Raw genomic sequence first — 23,140 nt, forward strand, 5'->3', positions numbered from 1 at the left:
CAAAAATTATATGGAGGTACCTACATAACTGATAATATGGAAGCTTTGAGCCGGTAATTTTTTCATGGCAGAGTATATCAAACAGTAATATAATACGACAAAACTAGGTGATAACACACTCTTATCTTTATTGGTAAAATGAATTAACAGAATTCTCTTAATATTCGTTATGTATTAATTGTTATTTTAATCCATACGTTAGAGAAGTAGTTTTTAATTTTAAATTAAAATACAATTGAACACAAATTTCCAATTTATTAGAAACTAAAGTAAAATATTTTCTCGATGGCTTATAAATTAAGTTCGGTTGTTTATGGTCATGTGTTGGATGTTCGTGGTTTAAGTTCAACCAGTAATGGATATATCGTGTCTGTATCTAGAGATAAAACGGCGAAACTTTGGAAACCAAATAGGTATTTAAATTTTTAACGTAACGAACTAAAAAATACATTATTGTATAATTAATATTGGTATTCTAATAATTCTTAATATTAATATTTTTGACTCGAAATTATAGTGAAAACGCAGGTTACACAGAGGTTCAGACATTTAGTGGTCATACTAATTATGTAGTATCTGTAACAGTTCTTAAAGAATCTAGTATTCTTCCTAGTGGTCTTATTATTACTGGAGGAAATGACAAGATGTTGTGTGGATTTTTACCTGAATCATCTGAACCTATTTTTGTTGAAACAAGACATAAAAATACTGGTAAATAAAACCTTTTTTTATTTTGTCACATTGTTTTTAGATTATCCACATAATATATAAAAGTATCAGAGAAATATAAATGCAGCTGAATATAATGGCCTAAGTAAATAAATACTGTATATTCTTTATTTATATTTATATTTACTTATATAATAATTAGCATAGAAATATTAGAAACAAAAAAATATATTTTTGTAAAAATCTTAATTCAGATGTTGGAATTTTACTAATTACTTTTAAAATTTTTAATGTTGAACAAAAGATTAAATATTTTTATTTTACACTTAATTAAAAAATATTCTTCGAATAATTCATGGTTTTCTTTTTTGTATATAGTGTGTAAAATTAACCCAGGTGTATTATTAAATACATTTATAAGCTCATCATGGGATTCTACTGCTATGTTATGGAAAGTAACAGTTGACTCTGATCAAACTTACCAACCAGTATTGTTATCAATTTTTAAAGGGCATACTGCAGCTGTTTGGTCTGCTATACAGTTGTCTTCAAAGTATGTGATTACTTGTTCAGCAGACAAAACAATACTCATTCATAATATTATACCAGGAGATCCTCAAAATTCATCTGTCATTATAAAAAAATTAACCGGTAAGTGATATAATTATATTCCAAAAATTAAAAAATAAAACTCTTGAAATCTGTTATTAGAAAATTATAATTCACATAATTTAATTACCTTTAAACAACTTTTAAGTTACTTTTAGTTAAAATTCTTAAAAAAAAACTATGCTTCTAAAATAAATAATTTTGACTTGTATCAATTTAAAAATTTATTTAATTTTTTTGTTCAATAATTGAAATTTGATAATTATAATTTCCAGGTCACACTGATTGTGTGAGAGATCTAGCAGCATTAAATACTGAAAGCAATGAATTTCTCTCATGTTCCAATGATGCTACAGTTATAAGATGGAATGCAGAAACAGGAGAATGTTTGGAAAAATTTTATGGCCATCCAAACTATATTTATTGGTAAATAAATTTAAAGTATTTCATTAACAAAAAAATTAAATTATCAATGAGTATTTAATTTATCACTATAAACATCAATGATCATAAAATTCATTATTTATACTTTTCACTGTTTAACTTTTGAAATTGAAATTTAAAAAAATGTATATAGTATAAAAGTAAGAATTAATCCTGGAGTGCAGTGGCGAGTTTAAAGTCCCTCCATTGACTAAGTTATGTAAATATTTTATTATATTGTAATAATGTATAATATCATTAGAAAAAGTTATTTTTTGGTTATCAATTATAATATGGGTTTATGAAATGTTAGTCAATATAGTTGTCTTGTAGAACAAAATTTGATGCCCGTACAATTGTCCTGTTAATGTTATCACCTATTTTTAAAGTGTTTATTATGTAGAGATACATACTGTATAAAAAGAAACATTTTTATTAATAAAAATTGATACAAAACAAATAACAGATTTTTTTTCAAAAAAATCTAAAATGTGTGTTAACAAAAACTATGAGCAAAAAGAAGTCATTTTATGGTAACTTATTCGTGAACATTTTTTGTACTCCCTCCCCCATTATAAATTTCTAAATATACTACTGCTTGAGTGTTCTTTTATTATTGTAAAACTTGGAATGTATTTAACATTAATAGTATTTAATAGCAGCTTGAATTTTTAGTCTTGCTGTATTTTCTGGCATTGATATGGCTAGTTCAATTGTAGTAACCGGTGGTGAAGATCGGTATTTAAATATTTGGATGTGTACAGATCAGCAAGTTATACTCCAACCAGCCCAAAGTATATGGGCAGTGACTATTCTTCCTAACAAAGATATTGTTGTTGGCTCAAGGTAAAATTCTGTCTTTATTTTTATTGTAGTAAGAGATTAACTTGTAATTCTGTAATTATGGGATATAAGTTTTACAATATAATTTTTGGAAGAACAAAATAAATTTCTCCTCTCCCAAAAAATATTTTCTTATAACAATATATATAGCATTTAACATTTATTTTTAAGAGATCTTGCTATCACAATTAATGGGAGTGTTTATGGTTTTTTTATTTAATATTTATGTCAAAATAATAATATCTACTGTATTTTTATAAATATAATTATATTATTAGAAATAAATTTCATTTAAATTATCATAATTTCATATGAACGTTTTATTATTAGTACTATTTCTTAAATAATTTTTGCTTAATTATCAAATATTTTGAGTAAGTTAATGGTTATGTATATGAATATATACATAATAAATTGTTATATTATGTATTATAAAATTATGTATATGTCTTAGGAATAACAGGAGGGAAAGCAGTAAATACATTGCAATGTATGGGATTTGTCGTATTGCTAACAAAAAATATTAACATTAAACATAATGTCTAATTATATTATTATTATTATTCTGAAAATTAAATTTTCAACTAGTGGACTAGTGGACTAGTGAGTTTTTATAACAGGACTAGAAACTGAACTAATTTTGTTTTTTTAAAAAATTTTTACCTTAGTTAATCTATATTAAATTTTTTTTAAGAATTTGTAAGGTTATTAATTGTAAAAACCGAAAATATTATGAAATAATTTTTAAGACCTTAAGAAAAAAGGTAAAGTCCAATTTAAATATAAATTAGTGATGAGAAATATCGAATAGAAACTATCGAAATATTCGATAGTTGTCCACTATTTGAACTATTCGATAGTCATTCAAAAAATATTCGATAGTTACACAATATATTCGAATAGTTTTAAAAACTATTCGAAAGTTTATGCTAAAAATAAACTATTCGGTTGTATAAAAACTATTCGAATAGTTATTCGATAGTTTTCAAAAACTATCGAATACTATTCGATAGTTTAAAATATTCGAAAATGCTCATCACTAATATAAATGAAGGTTTCAAAGGTGGTGTCTTATTATTTTAAATTTCTATAACCATTTTTGAAGATTTACTAAAAAAAAATTTGATATAACTAAACTAATGTACTAGTTATAAGAAAGATTTCCCAAAACCAAAATTATTTCATTTCCTAGTCATGTTTTATAGTAACTATATAATTTTTGTTAAACATTATTAAATGTTAATAATAATCTTTATGAAATATTGTAACCCATCTTTTATTGATCAATTATTTATTTTGCTTTGTTCTTTAAATTTTTTATAAACATTTGTGTTTACAAAGTATTATATGATACTATATATCTGATCGAAGTATTTTATTTATAGTGATGGTATAATAAGAATATTTACAACAGATGTTAATCGTCAAGCTTCTAGTGAAGTACTAGCATCATTTCAAGAGCAAGTTGACAATATTAACCAGCAAGCTCAAAAAGAAATTGGAGGAATCAAAGTAGAGAAGTAAAGTTTAATATTGAAATATAGTATAAACTTATTAAAGTTGAACCTACATTTTTATTTAGTTTACCTGGACCTGAAGTACTTTATCAACCAGGAAAAAATGATGGTCAAATAATCATGATAAATGAAAATGGTAAAGCAATATGTTATAAGTGGTTATCTAATGAGTGTAAATGGGATAAAGTAGGAGATGTTTTAAGTGCATCTGATCCTAATAAAAATATGCATAATGGAAAGGTATTTAATCATTATAGTCAATAAAATTATTTTATTGTGTAAATATTAAGATAACTTTTTTTTAGGAGTATGATTTTGTCTGGAATGTTGACATTGAGGATGGTGCTCCACCTTTAAAATTGCCTTATAATAAAGATGAAGATCCTTGGTCTGTAGCTCAATCATTTATTCATAAACATGATCTACCCCAATCATATTTAGAAACAGTAGCAAATTTTATAATATCAAATTCTAAAACTTCTGCTCCTACACTGTTACCAGCCAATCAAGATTATGTTGATCCCTATACAGGAGCTGCTAGATATGTGCCAACCTCAAATCCTACCACGTCATCTTCAAATGGCCAAGATCCTTTTACTGGACAGTCTCGTCATGTACCTAATACTCCAATCAGCTACAACACATTTTTTCCTCAAACTAGTTACCTTAAATTTGATCAAGCTAATATTTCAAGTATTTTCAGTAAGTTTATAATTGGAATATTAAAATTTTTAACCAATAATGAATACAACATTTGTAAATGTTTAGTGGATTTAAAAAAAATTCTTATATTTTTTTTCATAGTTTTGGTATATTTTAGGTAAAATTAAAGAGTTTAATCTAAAACTAGATGATTCCAATAATAAACTAGAAGACCACCAATTAGAATCAGTTATGAAAATGTGTAATGAAGGAAGTAATGTTGATGACACATCAATAAATATTCTAATTCATCTTCTTGACTGGCCTAAAGGTTAGTTTTCAGATATTATATTAAATATTAAAAAATTAAACACATTCCTATTCTAAAATTAAAAATCATTGAAAAATATGTGTTTGTAATTACTTAGACATTTTGTTTCCAATTTTGGATGTTACAAGATTAGCTGTGCGAAATAAGCATGTCAATGTTACTCTGTGTGCAAATAATTTGATAATGACAAAATTGCAACCTCATATCTATGATAATAAAGTACCTACTAATCAGATGTTAGCATTTAGATGTTTATGTAATCTTATGCAACACGAAGAGGGAGAACTTTTAGTTTTAAGAAATTATGAAGAGTTACTAACTGTTATTCAAAGTTTATCTCAAGTGAACCTTATACAAAAACATCTCCAAGTAAGAATTTTCGTTGAAATTTATTGATTTTAAATTTATCATGTTAAAAATTGTTTAATTTAAAAAAACCTAATTTCGGATGTTCTTCATTTCCTAACTAAAAATTGGCTTATGAATATATTTAAATTTCACAGTACATAAACCTATATGAACATTTTTTTGTCATTAAGCTAAACTGAAAATGTTTAAATTGAATTTATTAATGTAGATTAATTTTTTAATATATTATTTATTTTTTTAGATTGCTCTCGCTACACTACTGCTGAATTTTAGTGTTATGATTAAACAGTCTGATGATGATATTGCTATACAAGCAGTCAATAATGCTATTTCTTCTGTTTGTCCAAAACTCTCTGAACCTGAAGCTATATTTCGTTGTTTTGTTGCTATTGGAACATTAGTGATATTAAAAAATCAACCTGATTTATCAGAGCAAATTAAAGATTATATTGCTTTAATGGCTTCAAATTCAGAACCTTCTAAAGTGCTATCATGTTCTAAACATTTAATGAAATTAATACAAAAATAATGTATTTATAATTTGTGTATTTCATATCACAAATTAAATATTTTACAAGAACATATGTATGGTTATTTTAGAGGAATTATTAAAATTTATTATTTGATTTTTATCAAAACATAAATATGTTATTTTATTAAGGTAATACTGATTGTGTATGAGTATATTTTTAATTATATTTGTAAGTTGTAATATAATAAATTCTTTTGTTATTTTTTTAAATTTTTCTTTAAAATAATTTCTAATTTAATTTCAGGAGTTTCAACTCTTGGAAAAAGTAGTATATTTTTATTTCGTGGAGTAAAAGTTGTCTCGAACCATCCATATCTAAAAATGATGTTTCAAATATAATTTTAATTTCATTTTTTTGTAGAAACTTATGTTTATGTATGCGAATTAAAAATTATGAAGATAGAAAAATTAATATGAATAAGTATATTTTTAGGTATAATTAATATTTATAGACCATGAGGATTAATTTAGTTCCTTCAGATTAAAGCTATAATATTTCTATTTAAAATTCAATATAAAAAAAATATGTCTAAAAAAATAATTAATAACAAATATGTATTATGTTTTACTGTAAAAATGTTAGAGCTGTAACTAGAAAACAATTTCATACATTCCCTGGATCAAAATTTTGTGAACGCTTATAATGATGTTGGTTAACATCTTATACTACATATAAACTTTAATTTTAAATAGTTATCTAACTTTTGATTTTCAGTTTTAGGAGAATCATATTTATTTTTCGGACCCAATAATTTTGCTAACGCCAAAAGTTGTAAATAGTGTTCATGTGGATTTCCTTTGTTAATTGTTGCCTCGTGATATGCATAAAATTTTCCAGTGATTGGCGAAACTATTACGTATGATTCGTTAAGTTAAAAAATAGAGACAAAGTTATAAGATCTTAGATTAATGAAGTAGTTTAAGATGTAATACCTTTTAAATTTGGTCGAAATGTCGTATATACATTTTGAAATAGTTTTTCTTTTTTATAATGTTCTGCTAGGAGAGCGTGTTTTTTCATATTTATGAATAATATAAAGTATAAAAACTTAAAAAATGTATTTGTGATGTAGTAACTGTTCAAATGAATTATTGATAAATTTCCACGGAAACAGATTATGACATTACTTAAATAGTTTTTCGTATTTTACCAAAAACAATCCACCAAATAGCACAAGGCACAGAGAAATCACAAACAGGGGGGTTATCCCATTTTTCTACTTCAAAATATTTGATGGGTCATTTTTTAATAAATAAGCTTGTTACCGAAATAAACATTTTAAGTTAAGAATTAAAAAAAAAATGTTCAGTCAATAAAAATAATTTGTTCACGTTTAGTTAGTTTCGTGACGAACATTTATCAATGCCATTTATCGAAATTTTTATTTTGCGCGATATTCTGTGCAGTTGAGCACCTTACATGTCTCTCGTTCGAGTAATGGGTACACCCGATAATTGTGTGCATTGTGCATCACTGAGTTTGGAACGCCTAGTTTGAAATATTTTCAAAGATATGAGGAGAGAGTAATTGAATCTTTGAAAACGCATTTAATAAATAATTTAATTTAATAAAATGTATGTACCATATATTATCATCACCCTAGCTTTTATCCCAACTAATTGGGCCGGCTTTGCCTTAATGTTCTGAAAGGATTTTATATCGGCTGTCGACTTGACGCAACCTCATTATAGCTGAGGGAACTAGTATGGGGACAAGGCGTGTGTCATCGTTAAAGTTCCCGTATGATTACTCATCTAAGAACTAATAGTAAACAACGCAGCGGAACATCAGTGCTAAATTATGTGCTGTGCCACACCACGCCCTCTGTACCATATCATGAGTAGATATTTGGATCACCCAACTGAACAAGCCAGGCTGTCTAAAATTCAACCGACAAAAACTATAAAGACGTTTCGTCAATGTCGTCACAGTTACGACTTTCAAGACAATAATTTTCGTCTTCTAAATCCCTAGTACTAAGTTTTTAAAATTTGAACAAATTGGGCTAATAGTTATTTCATAGTGTCGCGTTTAAAGAAGTCATCACAAAAATAGCGTACTCTTCCTGATTCCCTGGTACTATTTTTCCCAAATATTTTATTTTTGATGAACAAGGTGTGTTCACGAGAAACCTTGGTGGTTAAGTTGCCTACACAAAACGCCTTACACCGGACCAACTTTAAAGTAATCTGGTTTTTATCAGTTTTATTCTTAATACATTTTCAATTTGTGTTACATAAAACCAAAGTATCTACTAAATACGTACATACGCATAACAAGTATTTTATTATATTTCCTATTTTATTAAAATATGCTCATAAATGTAAAAAAGATTAAAATAGGCGTAACTATATAATAAAAATATCACGAGGAGTTGAATACTTTTATTCTTCACATTAAAAATATTTTTATACGTCAGTAAATGTAATTTTCAAAATTATTTATTTTGGGAAGGGGAATACTCTTCAACTAGAACTCTGTGCATTAGGTATTCTAGTTGCTAAACAGTACTCAAGAGAGATTGAAAACTTTTACTTTTCAATAATTAATTTTTTTTCGATAAACCTGAACAATTTTTCCCACCTCATAGCTGATTTACGGAAGTAGAAGCAGATAATTAGTATTATAAAAGTTATAAAATAATTTATACTGTTTTTACAAGTAATTTTAAAAGTAAAAAATCAAATGTAGCTCATTCCCTAGAAAATTTCTCTTTCGATTCAGTATTGCTGTTTTCTGAGATAATTTATAGTATTCTTAATTAGAATAGTTTAGTTTAGTTTCTCTTTAACTTGAATTTTTTTTTTCAATTATTCAGTGAATTTCTTAAAGAGAGGAATATTTTCTATCGATATTTTACTAAAATTTCTGTTTAAAATGTATTTATTAACTATTATTATAAAAAACAAAGATATATTAAATAATAAGCGTTGAGTAAAGAATTTCCTTTTCGACTTCTTTTACAGTTTCATCGTCATCATCAACTACCACCTAAAATATATATATACTTTTAGTTGCCGTAGTAATATAAAATACATTTAATAAAGTAATATTATTCTAAATTATTACATCAGAGTATTTCAAAAATTTCTCATTGTTCTCCGGTTTTTTAAATAATTCTAAATACTTTCGACGTTCGTTTATAACGACATTTAAAAAACGTTTATGTTTTAATGCTAATTCTAATGCTCTACAACACAGAAAAACAATGTATGTAATAATTAATACTTAAAATTCTATTTAATTTTTATTTATTGTTAATTATTTTATAAATTTTTAATATAAATTAAATTAAATATAATATAAATTTTTAAATTTTTAAATTTTACCTACCTTACCCATTGATGTATTTTTATATTAAACATTATGGCTTTAAGGGTGGATCCACTTCTAAGTAGTATTGTCTCGGCTTCGTTTAAATTCCCACAAAGTAAAGCTAGCGAAGACTCGTTAATCGTTCTATCAGATGATTTCTAAGAACATGTAAATATAAATATGTACAATCACACGACCGATTGTAATAATTTAATAATGTTTTACCCTTAAATGTTGAATAAATGATGCACGTTCCATGTACCCAATCGAAATAAAACATTCTTCGGCTGTGTCCAATTGCTTATCCAAAACAGAATAACCCGCCAGTACTGCCCATAACGCTTCATTATTTATAGAGCGACATAAGGTACGGCATTCCATCCATTTACTTTTACTTATAAAACTTTTCAAGCTTTCCAAGTAAGGAGATATTTGAACAGTTACTCTAATACCTTCTTCATTAGTTAAATTTAATAAGTTATCTTCGAAGGATTCGATTTCTAAGTTGGAACCATAAATACTGAAAAAAAACATAATATTTTATGTGACGTCCAATTCATAATAAATTTTCGTAGTTAATTAATTTTTTTATGTCATCACCTTAAATCAATTTTCTCTATACTTTTTCGTGTGAGAATCGGATCATTGAGAAGCAACAAAGGGTCATACCATACAATTAAATTTGTATATTGCAAAGCTGCTAAAGATCCCAATTGTTCATTCCAAGACATTCCATTAAACATTGAACCTACAATTAGGTATGATACAATAATTTAATATCTTGTTAAAATTAATTGATTAGTACAATTTTTAGAGTTAATATTTCAATTTCAATTAAAATCTTAAGGTTTTTGTAATTATTTATAATGCTAATATATANTTTCAATTTCAATTAAAATCTTAAGGTTTTTGTAATTATTTATAATGCTAATATATATATATATATACAGGGTGTTCAGTAAGTCAGGAAACGGGTATCTATTGTTCTCATTGTTTGTAACAATGAGAACAATAGAAACCCGTTTCCTGACTTACTGAACACTCTGTATATATATTAGCATTTTAAATAGTTGTTAATGAATGCATACTAAAAAAAAAAATAGTACAATTGATCACTCAATGATTTATTAAAATAATTTAAATTGTCAACTATTAATTTAGTTACTCAATTACCTAATTTAAACATTTTGTAAGAGTCATTCTTTTCAACTTGAATGACACAAATATTCAAATTTGAGTCGATGATTGCTAAATAGTTTTTATCTTTAGTGTTCATCAATTGTAAGCTGTTAATAGGCGATTCATGTTTAAAAACTGGTAGCAAATTGGACGGAACAACCTCACACATGTTAACCACTAAAAAAAACTATCGTGTTCTTACCGTTTGTGCGAATGACAATTGCCTTAATTTATGAAAAGTTACTTTTGTCATTTAATTGATCTCTAATGGCCAATAGTTTACTAGACATGGAAACGTAGTTTTCTTGAATTCGGTCGCATTGCATGTTCGGCCATTTGGGACTTGATACCAATTTCCCATCGTACGAATAGACATTTACAGCCGAATTCATAAATATAGAAAAGTATCTATGAAAATCAATAATTTAATATAAAATAAATGCTCAGAAAAGTAATTAGGTCATATATCGTTACATATAATATTTCTAAAAATAATAGTGATATAACTAAAAAAAAAAAACAAATTTTACAAGAAAGGCAAAATAAAATTATATTCTATTTAATCATAAATTAATTTTTTGTAAGTCTATCTAGCGGAAATTATTAAAGCTAAATCAATGAAATATTTCTGGGTTAAAATTTAGTATTTTTTTCTTCGTATGTTAAAAGTCCAGTTGACCGAAAAGTTTTGGCCAAACAATCTAAGATAAATTTAGAATGAATAACTTTATTTCGTACTATTGATTAAATAATATTTTGTGTTAAAATTCTAATAAAGTGATATATTAAACGAGAATAAAGTATAAGTTTTCTATTATTATAACTGTATTGTTATCCAGTTAATACATTTATTATTAATAACTATATTCAATGGCGTATTTTATGTGCTAAACATACACTTATATATATAATTGTACTTTATAGAGCATAATAACTCGTACAAAAAGGTAAATTGACCTGAATGGTGACACATTTTACTATTTGAAGTACTTTGTGATTTCATGTTTCAATTAAAATTACACGTTATGAGATGAATTACTAATTTGTTACTCAATAAAGTGTAATAACGTATTAAGAATATTATCAATGGCAACGATTATTAGTTGAAACGGGTTTTCCAACGCTCTCTAGTAAAATATTACAATCATATCTTTTCGATGAGTAAAACTACGTACCTCGAAAAATGAATCGCAAAAAATCTACAAAAAATATGTAAATAAGAGATTCCTCAAATAAACATTTTATCGAGTTTATCTCAAAAACGTACATTTATTTTTCAAAATGTGTGACGATATCTTCATAAAAAATATTTATGATTTCGGAAAACTTTTCTGGCGTTTATCACCTGCGTGACAAATTACGCTTCTGAGTTATGATTAATTTTAAATGTTATTTTTGTTAAGAAGTAATCAAACTTAAAATCGTTTTTACTTCAATTCAATCTCTTAAAACATTTAAATTAGCACTGAAACGTTTAATGTAATTTTCAATAGTCTTTGGGTTGCATTTACCTATCTGTTAAAAGTACTCGAAGAACGTTTTGATCTTTTAAACTGATGATCTGTGGAGTATTAAAGTTAGGTATCTTGTACAGGAAACATTGCGAACATGTTGTAACCACTAAGTTATTATGGTTCAACACAACTTGAATGATTCGTTCGGGGAAATCAAGATTTTCTTTCGTTTCGTTTAGTATATCTTTGACTGTCATTGTTTTACGGGACTTTACCAAACATTGTATATTTTTGTAATAGTAGCTTCTATATACAAAAAACGCAGGTTTTAAAAACATTCATCGATAAATATAAAATTAATTTATGTAGCTGTGATTAATACCTATTTATAATTGTAGAAATCAACAGTTTTCCATCGGCACAAGCTGCTGCAATTTGAGTATTATCCGGAGACCAACTAAACATACGAATACTTCCGCAATCCGTATAGTTAATCGATTGAATTACCTGTACATTGAACAGTTTTTTAAGACAATACATTATTAATTTTATTACTATAATGCAATGTTTCCTACTCCGTATCGATTGCAGAGTAAAATAGTATTGAACGACCCAATGAGTAATAATTTACCATCCGCTTTCCAACTTGTCGAAGTGACTGGATACTTTAAAATTTCACTTACATACACTGAATTTCCATAAGAATCCCAAATCTGAAAAATATGACTATAAATGATTCTCGAACAGTAACAACCGTAATTTACAATAATCATAATCTATTTACAGAGTTGGGATGGTTGTTTTATGAATACAATTTCATACTTAATATTTGTATGCTTTCTTGTAGTGTTACTGAACACTAATAATGTTACTATTTTAATTGGTTTTATAAAATTATACACCTACATTATAATTAAATATTCAATCATAGTATGAAAGTTCAATTTTCCTAATAACTATGATATAATAATAAAGTAAAAAAATAATTTAAATTAAATTATAAATATTTAACCTTATAACAACAATCTTCACCTCCTGATACTATTATGTCGTTGGCTTTGCACCATGATACAGTTAATATAATGCCATCGTGTCCACGAACCTAATACATTAACGAAATAAGAAACTTGTAATTATACAGATAAGTCAAGTATTAGTTCAATTGTAAATAAATGTATTTATACTCTTATTGATTTAACATTTGGCTTCAATGATTTTATACATATTGAATCATGTTGTGTATAAACTATTTTAGACGAATCACAATTCCAATCAGCTGATATAATTGGCTCACCATTGACAACAAGTTTTGTTCTTAACATGCCAATGCGTGACCAAATTTTTATGCTACCGTCTTCTCCGGCTATCATTGAAAACTTTTAATTAAATGCACTTAAATATTAAGTATTAATAACTATGAATATTAAAATTTATTGACTAAGATTTTCATAAAAATATAAAAAATCTCGAATATTTACTAGTACCTTATAAATTTCAATAAAATTATTTTTTACCATTTAATACAATTTAAGTTTTCAGTTATTGTAAAAAAACATCAAGAACGCTGATTTTCAATAAATAAATAAATTAAACTTAATGTTTACCTGTAAATAGAGTAGACCCATCGGCACTCCATTTGCCAACTAAAATATTCCCTTCGTGGGCTTCAATACTTTTGTCAATTTTGGTTGGTTTATTCATTAAATGAAGACTGCCTAATTTATTTTAAATAAAAAAAAATTGAAAACTGTTTCTAGTGCTTATTATGCTTTAGCTTCGATACAAAGCTGAGAAGGTTGGATATTGTGAGAATATGTGTTTTTTTTGTCTTTTTATAAAAATTCTCTGCTCTCATTGAATCAATTAAAAAATGAGTATTTACATATAAAAACAAAAAAAAAATTGTTTTTAAATTATTACTGATATCGATTTTTAATATATCAAAAATACTTAGTACAACATATCATTTTAACCCATATTTTTAAATAGAATATTTTATGAGAATTAAAAAAATGGTATTGTTAAGATTAATATGCACTCAGGAAATTATATAACTATTATTTACTGTAAATTTATCAGAAAAACTCAATATTTCTTTTGCATTTTTATTGTAATAGATTACATAAATAGAAGTTATAGTAATCATTTCTAAGTAACTTTTATTGTTTAAAAAGATTCTACAATTGAAATATTCAGAAATTGATTAATTTTAATTATTCACTTTAACTAAAAGAAACAATCAAAATGTTGTTGAAAAAATCTATTCAATTAGCGTATTATAATATTTTAATAATTGTAAAAAATGTTGATTAAAATCAGATGAAACTAATAATAATTTTTTCTTTATTTATGATTTATGTAGCAATATGTTACCAAAAAAATTGGAATATTTTAGTATAGTAATAACTCACACAAATAAAGTAAAAAAATTGGAATTTTTTTCAATTTTTGAAAATAATACTTTAACTAGATAATAGTTCTGATCATTTGATGTATTGTAAATAAAATTTGGTTAAGTGAGAGCTGAGAAAATTAATGAAAGTCACAAAAAATCAATATAGTAAAATAATTTTAATATGAATAAGAAATGTTTCTCACGAGAGAAGACTACAGTGATGGGGTCCTTGATATTCATTGAAGTTATTGATTCTAAATGAGATAAAAATCAAATGAGTGAAACATTTTTTTCTAACTCAAAAACTTTTGTAAGGTATTTTAAAATAAAATACAAAATTGAGAATTTTAACACAAAAATAGTATAGTTTTGTGTTAAAATTGCCATTTTCATCATGAAGACGAAATAAAGTTAGACATTTTTTTTCTTCTTATTGAATTACATTATAAAAGCTTTAATTTAAGATATTTACAAACGAGCCAGTGTTTATAAAAAAAACATCATAGTAAAATTAATGCCTTCTTCTCACCTTCGTGTCGAAGCTAAAATGTTAATGTTGTCAAAAGAATTTAGTGAAACATAGCTATAAAAAATTGGTTTCATGTACTTCAAGCTCCCAAAAGATAGCAATTAATTGTTTAACAAAATAGTATAGGCTAACCGATTACAGAAATTTTGAGACATCAATAAATTGAATTACTATAATAATTATTTATCCATGTATTATTCTTATAATTCATAAGACTTGTAATCTAAAAATAATTAAGGAAATAAGAGTTCATGTTGCTTTTGTATAATTCAAAATTAATACTGAAACATGAACACTATCTACTGATTTGCATTGAATCGTTTTTTTATAATAGAGATGATAAATCTGTCACATATCATTTATCCCAACTATGCTGCGTCACAATTATGCTAGATTTTTGGCTATAAATCTTAAGGATAGACTTTACTACAAAATTAATGCGTTTTTGAATGAAATAGATTAGAAATAAATAAAGAAGAGAGTGGAGCATATTTTTGACTACTATGAGATATTTTCAAGTTGATAATTTTAATCTAAAATTTAAATAAATGTCAAAAAAAGGAGTTTTTTTTCTGGTATTTTTTTCAATAAAGGGTTTGAAGTCGTTTTATTTTTAAGATTGTGATTTTGGGGTTTTGTGTTTATTTTGGTATTGCCAATGGAATTGAATTGAAGAGGAGTGCGAATAAAAGATAATATATTTATGAAAACGATAAACTTTTTCCGTAACACATCAGATGTATTTTACAAGTATATTATCAAATAAATTATTATTTTAACAAACTTCAATATGCTCACATTTTCTAAATTTTTCAAAAAATAAAATATTTTACCATAATGCAACTTGCAACCAATATTTTATATTATAAGTATCATAATATAATACTAATAAATATAATATATTAGGTATGGAGGGGCAGAATGATCTAAGTACTATGTTTTTTTTTGAAAATAAAAAGAAAGTCCAATAAAGAGATATAAAAATCTCTGCCGTTGAGTACTCGTTTTTATAATTTACAAATAATTATTGAAATTGGTTTTCTTTTCATAGTATTGAAGTGGGTATGTAGATAATTTTGATTAAGTAAAGCTGTTTTTAATTTTTTAGTATGTAGATCATTTAGCTACCCATGCCTCATATTTAACAATTTTTTATAAGCAAACCATTTGAAGAAGTTAATAGAATTTGTTCTGAACCGGTAACCTTATTTGCTTGGCGTTGATTAGTAAATATTACATCCAAGTCAATTGGTGATGAATTTTCTGGCAAACTACATAATTTTATTTGTTCTCGTGTTGTTTGATTCCATTTATACAACATACAATCATCTCTAGATAAAAAATAGAATCTTTTTATTTAGAAATCATATTCGATGGTATAATGAATTCAATTAAATTACATTGATTTATAATATTTTAGGGTTGATGCATATGAAAAATTGTATAATAGGTAGTTATTATTATTTTTATACTATATTTAATAATTTATTTAGAAAAATTCCAACCTTCCAACCAAAATTTCATAATTTCCAATCCAAGAAATGCATTCAACAGAAGATGATATATTATCTTCTGAAATTGTTGATTTTAGACGCATTTTACTATTTATATTAAAATAAATCAATGAAAGAAAAAAGTACTTCAACAACTCAAAAATAACTAAAAACTAATCGTTTCAATTTAATAACAAATATTTATGTGTATTTCTAGTCGTAGCTTTGGTTCATGTATAGTTTAATATGTTTACTATACAATAGTTTGTATGAAAGTAACTATGGTAACGTAATCAGATAAATAGAGGTTTGCGTGCTGCTTTTTATAGTTCAACCAGTAAAGAACACTGGTGTGACAAGTTTTTTATCAAGAACGACAAAATAGTTTGAAATAAATCAGTGGTGTAAATATTGTTACCCACTGATTTTTATTAAAATGTTTGCAATATTAACATTTTAATATAACTATTATTATGCATAGCTAGTATTTCTTTTATAAGTATATTTGCACTTGAACGAATATAATATAATTTATCTCTAAAGTTTAGAAATTCATTATTTTTTAATTATAATTTTTTATAAATAAATGTGTAATAGAAGGTTTATTATTTATAAAGTAAAAAAAAATGTAATGTTTGGATTTTCATATCGGATATTTTGATTTTGTGATTATAATCATAATAATAATAACATAAATAGTATTACTATAGACTCTATAATTATGATTATGAATTTTCCTCTTTAAGGTTTCTTTTTTGCTAGTCAAAAAATTCAATTTTTAATAAGAAACAAAAACCTATGCAAATTTATCTATAAAAAAATAATTTAATCTTGATTCAAAATAATTGTGATAAAAATTAACTTGTATTCAAAAGTTTCTATTTTCTACAATACATGTAAACTTTAAATATAACTTATTTTTAGTTAACATAAAAAAAAATATTAGACTCTATTATAGATAAAAATTTGACAGTAACGTTATTATCATAAAAACATTGATGCTAATGTTTATATAGAAAAACAAAAAAAACACCGGTTTGATTATAAATAGTATAAATAATAAGAAAACTAAATTTTACCATAATTATTGTTTGAACGCGGGTTCATTAACGTTCGTGGTCTTAAGACTTTAGCTATGTCGTGGAAAAGGAATGAGGTGAGTGGACTGTATGTTTGAATGTAGAATGAATTTTACAATATATAATTATAAAAATTAAATGTATTATACAAAAAATATAAAATTTTATATACACCAATGTGGATAGGGGGGACACTTAATACTAATGCCACAAAGGCGCTGATATAAACAAATAATAAAATATACAAGTTAGTAAGTCTTAGAAAGATAGATGAACAAGCATTACACTCATCGGCTAAATGAAACGGCTGATGATAATATGGTTGAATATTGAAAGTCTCAATTAAAGTCGATTGCAAGTAGCTGACCAACGTGTACGATATGCTGTGAACGGTACTGTGATGTATCTCAGAAAATATATAGACCCAACAGCGATAAACTGAACACACAGGGTGCGAAAATCGCAAAAGTGATATTTTTCTTTTACAACAAAATGAATACAAAACTACTAGCTCGCAAACACTATAGAGCTTAAAGCAGAAGGAGCGTTAAGATGGCGGCGACATAAAGACATACAGAGAAGACCGACAACAACTCGATGTAACACAACGATAACATGAATAATCACAATACAATTTCTTGACAGCATATTCGACCAGTGTGTATCCAACAATTATATATTCATAATTAATATTATATACTTTTCTGTGTAATTTAACAAATTAGGAAACTTGTTTTAGTTTTATAAAAATGCAAATTATTCATGATGAAAACAGCAAATTTATATTTTAACGTTAAAAAAACTTAGTACATCTGGGCTCACCACGAAATAATTCGACATAGTTAATTCCAGTATAGATTGATAACAAACAGTGATTTACATCGTCACATTTATCATAAAAACTCTTCAATGTGATTAATAAAAAAACTCAGCACAGAGGGATCGCCGAACAGTGGTGACGTAGCATAGTTGGATCAAGTATAATGATATCTGACAGTGATTAAAATCACTATAAAAAAAAAAAATACTTCGATGCAAATCTTAGATAGTATTTAATTTTAAAAAATTGGTGGATTATTCCAAAAGCTACATGATTTGCTATTTATTTATTAATTTCCTGATTAAGATTAAGTATGTCGAATGAAAAAGGGATTATTAAAAAATATTATTTCTCATAAAAAATTGTGTTGATCCATACACTTTTCAATAAGTTATAGTATTATAAAGTTAAAAATGTAAAATATGAAATCGAGAATTTTTATACAAAAATAGCATTTGGTAGTGAAGACAATCTAAAGTCCAAAATTTTTTTTTTTTTCATGATAAAGTATATTACATTATATTTTATTTAAGATGTGTATAAAAGTGTCAGACTTTCCAGAACACTTTCAAAAGTTAAGTTGAAAAAGTAAATTTTTTGTGAAAAAGTTGTCATTTTAAATCCTCCCAGTGGGCAGGTTATGTGTCAGATTTACAAAAAAAATATACCAAATGATACGTAAAGATATTATGCATCTATAAAAAAAAATTATATTGATTTGTTTATTTTTGAAAAAGTTATGGAAGTTTTAAGTAAAAAAAATTGAAAAATTTTTGAAAATTAGCGATTTTTAAATTTGTAGTTTTTTTGGAGGTTTCTCCCATTTACGGGGAACGAGGGATTTTTTTTCAATTTTTGAGAGTAATGTCTTCGACTAGATACGATTTGTGATCTTTTGACGTATCGTTGAAAGAAATCCGTTCGTTGAAAGCTGAGAAAAAGTGGTAACAGACACAAAAAAAACACATCACAGTAAAACCAATATCTTCTCAGCTTTGCATCGAAGCTAGAATAAAATTATGAAAAATATGTTTTATTTTGGTAGTTTAACAACTTTAATAGAAAACAAATTTTGGAAAAGTTTTTTTTAAGCCATATTATAAAAATTTAAATAGCTTTAATTTTTTGTGTCTTAGATGATGAAGAGTTCTGTAACATTTAAAATAATTTTTTTTTTATCAACCGAAGGTTTTGATGACAATGTTTTGTTATTTTATTACTATGGTTTCTTCATTTTAGCTTTCCAATGGCTTCTTATATTTTAGAGTTTCTACGGCTTCTTCATTTTAACATTTCTATGGCTTCTTATATTTTAGAGTTTCTACGGCTTTTTCATTTTAACATTTCAAAGGCTTCTTCTATTTTAGCGTTTCTATGGCTTCTTCATTTTAGCGTATCTATAGCTTCTTCTATTNATGGCTTCTTATATTTTAGAGTTTCTACGGCTTTTTCATTTTAACATTTCAAAGGCTTCTTCTATTTTAGCGTTTCTATGGCTTCTTCATTTTAGCGTATCTACGGCTTCTTCTATTTTAGCGTTTCTATGGCTTCTTCATTTTAGCGTTTCTACGGCTTCTTCATTTTAGCGTTTTAGCATTTGGGAATAAACATCTACTTACTTATTATAGATAATGAGAGAAAAAAAAATGGCTCCCTATTTTTTTTTTTGAAAAATTATGGAATAAAAAAAAGACGTTACAGGAGGTTTAAATATAGATGACTGCCCTTAAGATTATAAATTTTATTTCTAAAAATGTCCATAAAGTACGAAAAAAGAGAATGAAGTCCATTGGAAGTAATATGTGTCTGATAATTTTATTTAGAAAATAAATCTACTTCAAAAAATGAAGGAAATAATGAATTTATAATTAAATATTCAGTATAAAGAAGGTAAATAGCGTTTGGATTTCAATCTTATAAATTCTAAAGGATTTCATGAGTATGAAAGTTTTGCCATCGATAGACACTTTTATCCTTAGGTTGCAAACACCCACTTTTCTCTATTTATTTTATATAAATTGAATAATTAGAATAGAATAATAAATTAAATTATTTATATTTTTTATATAAATATTTAGAAAAAAATTATAAAATTACAATTTAAGTTTATAATAAAGCATTTGTTTATGTAATACTATTTTAAAACAATATTTAAAGTTTACATTCAACCATTTTGTCTTCTTTTATAAAAAAATGACAAACTAAGGATCCAATAAATAGTAATCCAAGAAACGTGTAGTAACCAGCATAAATAATAAACTGTAAGAAAAAAATATTTCATAGACATATTTACTTAATATATGCATTAAATATTTCAAATAATTTAAGCTCAAAGAGTAATACGTTTTAGTGATTAATAGTAATTTTGAATAGTTAAATATTTTGTTTTATTATAATAAATAAAAAAATTATTTAACCAAATATACTTATCTCTTTAATTAAAAATGTTCATATAAAAGAAAATAATAATATTTACTTGTTGAGCTACTGTGACACTAATAATATGTCCTTGGACCATTCCATAGGTCATCAATGTATGTAAAAAGAGAGCTATAAATGAATTAAATCCAAAAACTAATCCATAGCTATCTTTTCCTAATCGTTTCGCTACTTCAGATCTAAAATATATATCTAAATATTATATCTTTCATTCTTAATTATAAGTCATTATAAAAAGATCTGGTTTGTGTTATGTTGTATAAATTAATAACACTTACTCAGCAATTGTGAGCATTGTTTGATAAAGGCAACCATAAATTATGTAAAAAGTGTAAATAAACCATAAATTTTTTGAATAGTAACAACAAAGTAAAACTATCCCGGCTAATATTGAACCGATTGCAAAAAATGCATCTCCGACATTGTACCAATTTAACTCTAGTCTACCGATTGAGTAAGCAGAGATAGCTCCTAAAAGAAAATAACAAAAAATCAAAAGAAAAATATAATCAGCTACTTAGATTTGAAAAATAGTGAAGTTGTACCGATTAGGGTATTTAATGATTCTGCAGCACCATTATACAAAGTAAAATCCCCATCATTATTTAAATTTAAAACATATGTGTACAAAACGTTGATATACGTATAAACCTAAAATATTTTTATTAATTAAAAAAAATGTATAAATTTTATTTTATATTAAGTTGATGTATTTTACTTGAACGTAAGCACCAAAAGCTAAAGCCCACCAAAAGCATAATTTAACAACGTAAGGATCCGAATAAGATTGTTTGAAATCATTCCAAAGATGTAAAAACGCTTTTTTTAAATTCACATTTTCCCTTTTCTGGACTTCTGTCTAAAATATATAAATATATCTATGTATTTGATTTATATATTTTTTTAACTATTACCTTTTTTTCTTGATTCGCCTCATGTATTTTTTTTGGTGAATTTTCTTCGATATTATTTTGCGGATGAGAAGTTGATGATTTTGCTGCAGATTGATCAATACATTTTGAATTCATAGTATGGAAATATACACTGTGCTTTACGGAAGGCATTAAAATGGCCCACACAGCACAGAATAGCATACCTAAAATTCATGACAATATTTTTTCATAATAATTCATACATTATATCTTTGAGTCCATAAAAAAGAAGTTTAAGACGATTTTTTTCACTTATTATTAATTATTAGAAGTGTGTTTATCTCAGATTTGTACTACTTAGAATATTAAATACAGTAAAATTTAAACTAGATACAATATCCTTAAAAAAAGTTGGAAATTTGACTTAAAAACAAAGATATAAAAATTTGATAAAATCCTATTTAATTATATAATAGTAAATGTTTACCAAAAGAACTCATGTATATCAACGCCAAAAAAGGTACGGAGCCGCCATTTATAAGACTTATGGACTGGGACAACAGTGATGATATAAATTTTCCAGAAAGACATGCGGCTCTAGCTTGGCCAGTAATCCTTTGATAATAACGTTTGTCTTCTGTCATTGCATATAAATAACCGAAATAGGCAACCTCAGATGAGAAGAAAAATCCATAAAATACTTGACCTATCTTTAAAACACAAAATATGCACCTTGTAATTATTTTGATTTTGATTTTTATTTTTAAAATAACAGTACAAAATGAATAATATTTACTTGCATTCGTAAAATGCCAGGAGTACCAATGATATTGATATAAGTAACTAAGCCGCATAAGCCGTCAATTAATAAAATTGGTTTGTATTTTACATAATCAGTAATTAAAAAGACAATAATAATTAAGACAAAACACGAATATGCTCCTATTGAATAAATATCTTGAGATATCTAAAAAAATAAATATATTTTAATCAAAAATCTTTTGAATGTATCTTTACATTAAAAATCCATCACATTACTATTAAATACATATATTTTATATAATATTTGTATAACTCATTTTGTATATTTTACAGTATTAGTAATTCATTTTTTCTGTAAAGAAAATATTTCAATTTTTTTGATAATTCATCAAATATAATTATTAAATTTTAAAGGTTAAATCATAAGTGTGAATTAAGAGAAAAAACTTAGTTAAATGGACTCCAACTTCTGTCTTAATACCCAAAAATAAAAAAAACTTTTTCACATTACTGTACAAATATATTTTTATGGAAAAAGGAATCAAATTTAATACCCTCAATTATTTTATTCTAAGTTCACCTATGGTTTTGACTATCTAATAAACTAGTTCTTACTTCTGTTAACGTAAAGTTTAATGCTGGACTTGTTAAATATGCTGTAAAAAAAGGCTCAATGGGTCTAAACTCTCTTGCAAATGCAAATACACATACAAATAGTGAAATTTTCTTCCATTCTTTCATGATTTATTATTCTTCAAGTTAAATTTTTATGTCAATACTAATGCGTCTATTATTAAATAATTATAATGACAATTAAGTGAATATTAACATAAACTTTCCATCTTATAATAAAATTTGGACGAAACG

General features: G+C 25.4%; 4 protein-coding genes across 8 annotated transcripts; 1 reads left to right on the forward strand and 3 right to left on the reverse strand.

Moving 5' to 3' along the window:
* Positions 1 to 130: 130 nt before the first annotated feature.
* LOC126896040 (phospholipase A-2-activating protein) lies at positions 131 to 6,030 on the forward strand. Its single transcript, XM_050668466.1, has 11 exons — positions 131 to 413; positions 518 to 711; positions 1,048 to 1,320; positions 1,554 to 1,704; positions 2,377 to 2,547; positions 3,930 to 4,064; positions 4,127 to 4,301; positions 4,367 to 4,763; positions 4,882 to 5,034; positions 5,132 to 5,403; positions 5,645 to 6,030. Exons 1-11 carry the CDS (start codon positions 286 to 288, stop codon positions 5,930 to 5,932), a joined length of 2,337 nt encoding a protein of 778 aa, XP_050524423.1. The 5' UTR covers positions 131 to 285; the 3' UTR covers positions 5,933 to 6,030.
* Positions 6,025 to 6,985, reverse strand: LOC126896048 (uncharacterized). Its single transcript, XM_050668481.1, has 3 exons — positions 6,869 to 6,985; positions 6,638 to 6,785; positions 6,025 to 6,250 (listed from the first exon to the last, which is right to left on the reverse strand). Exons 1-3 carry the CDS (start codon positions 6,954 to 6,956, stop codon positions 6,133 to 6,135), a joined length of 354 nt encoding a protein of 117 aa, XP_050524438.1. The 5' UTR covers positions 6,957 to 6,985; the 3' UTR covers positions 6,025 to 6,132.
* Positions 6,986 to 8,801: 1,816 nt separating this feature from the next.
* Positions 8,802 to 20,805, reverse strand: LOC126896041 (intraflagellar transport protein 80 homolog). 5 transcript variants are annotated; one of them, XR_007701760.1, is made up of 15 exons: positions 16,314 to 16,638; positions 15,973 to 16,139; positions 13,489 to 13,599; positions 13,069 to 13,247; positions 12,897 to 12,986; positions 12,460 to 12,597; positions 12,267 to 12,391; positions 11,942 to 12,190; positions 10,675 to 10,838; positions 10,425 to 10,607; positions 9,852 to 9,999; positions 9,477 to 9,771; positions 9,275 to 9,409; positions 9,006 to 9,126; positions 8,802 to 8,927 (listed from the first exon to the last, which is right to left on the reverse strand). XR_007701760.1 is itself a non-coding variant. In XM_050668468.1 (15 exons), exons 2-15 carry the CDS (start codon positions 16,127 to 16,129, stop codon positions 8,853 to 8,855), a joined length of 2,175 nt encoding a protein of 724 aa, XP_050524425.1. In that variant the 5' UTR covers positions 16,130 to 16,139; positions 20,677 to 20,805; the 3' UTR covers positions 8,802 to 8,852. The 5 variants fall into 5 exon arrangements, 4 of the variants coding, with proteins under 4 accessions (XP_050524425.1, XP_050524424.1, XP_050524427.1 ...); XM_050668468.1 differs by lacking the exon at positions 16,314 to 16,638 and adding an exon at positions 20,677 to 20,805 and having other exon boundaries at positions 9,270 to 9,409; XM_050668467.1 differs by having other exon boundaries at positions 9,270 to 9,409; positions 16,314 to 16,636.
* Positions 20,627 to 21,667, reverse strand: LOC126895063 (thiamine transporter 1-like). The gene is made up of 5 exons (XM_050666535.1): positions 21,572 to 21,667; positions 21,358 to 21,498; positions 21,157 to 21,290; positions 20,677 to 20,818; positions 20,627 to 20,632 (listed from the first exon to the last, which is right to left on the reverse strand). The coding sequence occupies exons 1-5, from the start codon at positions 21,665 to 21,667 to the stop codon at positions 20,627 to 20,629; spliced, it is 519 nt and encodes a 172-aa protein (XP_050522492.1).
* Between the last annotated feature and the right edge of the window lie 1,473 nt (positions 21,668 to 23,140).

The sequence above is a fragment of the Daktulosphaira vitifoliae genome, unplaced genomic scaffold (assembly GCF_025091365.1).
Source record: "Daktulosphaira vitifoliae isolate Bord-2020 unplaced genomic scaffold, ASM2509136v1 Scaffold_1, whole genome shotgun sequence".
Classification (NCBI taxonomy): domain Eukaryota; kingdom Metazoa; phylum Arthropoda; class Insecta; order Hemiptera; family Phylloxeridae; genus Daktulosphaira; species Daktulosphaira vitifoliae.

What these genes read in the sequence shown, in the direction of transcription:
- LOC126896040 (XM_050668466.1), top strand. Translation starts at nt 286, where the DNA reads ATGGCTTATAAATTAAGTTCGGTTGTTTATGGTCATGTGTTGGATGTT. An exon ending in GGAGGAATCAAAGTAGAGAA is followed by an intron (nt 4,065 to 4,126) that starts GTAAAGTTTAAT and finishes ATTTTTATTTAG; the next exon opens with TTTACCTGGACCTGAAGTAC. An exon ending in TCTTCTTGACTGGCCTAAAG is followed by an intron (nt 5,035 to 5,131) that starts GTTAGTTTTCAG and finishes GTAATTACTTAG; the next exon opens with ACATTTTGTTTCCAATTTTG.
- LOC126896048 (XM_050668481.1), bottom strand. Translation starts at nt 6,956, where the DNA reads ATGAAAAAACACGCTCTCCTAGCAGAACATTATAAAAAAGAAAAACTA. An exon ending in ATTTCGACCAAATTTAAAAG is followed by an intron (nt 6,786 to 6,868) that starts GTATTACATCTT and finishes CATACGTAATAG; the next exon opens with TTTCGCCAATCACTGGAAAA. An exon ending in CCTAAAACTGAAAATCAAAA is followed by an intron (nt 6,251 to 6,637) that starts GTTAGATAACTA and finishes CATCATTTTTAG; the next exon opens with ATATGGATGGTTCGAGACAA.
- LOC126896041 (XM_050668467.1), bottom strand. Translation starts at nt 16,405, where the DNA reads ATGCGTCTAAAATCAACAATTTCAGAAGATAATATATCATCTTCTGTT. An exon ending in ATTTCTACAATTATAAATAG is followed by an intron (nt 12,191 to 12,266) that starts GTATTAATCACA and finishes TTTTGTATATAG; the next exon opens with AAGCTACTATTACAAAAATA. An exon ending in TTACAAAATGTTTAAATTAG is followed by an intron (nt 10,000 to 10,424) that starts GTAATTGAGTAA and finishes ACCTAATTGTAG; the next exon opens with GTTCAATGTTTAATGGAATG.
- LOC126895063 (XM_050666535.1), bottom strand. Translation starts at nt 21,667, where the DNA reads ATGAATTCAAAATGTATTGATCAATCTGCAGCAAAATCATCAACTTCT. An exon ending in CACCAAAAAAAATACATGAG is followed by an intron (nt 21,499 to 21,571) that starts GCGAATCAAGAA and finishes TATATATTTTAG; the next exon opens with ACAGAAGTCCAGAAAAGGGA. An exon ending in TCACTATTTTTCAAATCTAA is followed by an intron (nt 20,819 to 21,156) that starts GTAGCTGATTAT and finishes TATATATTTTAG; the next exon opens with ATCTGAAGTAGCGAAACGAT.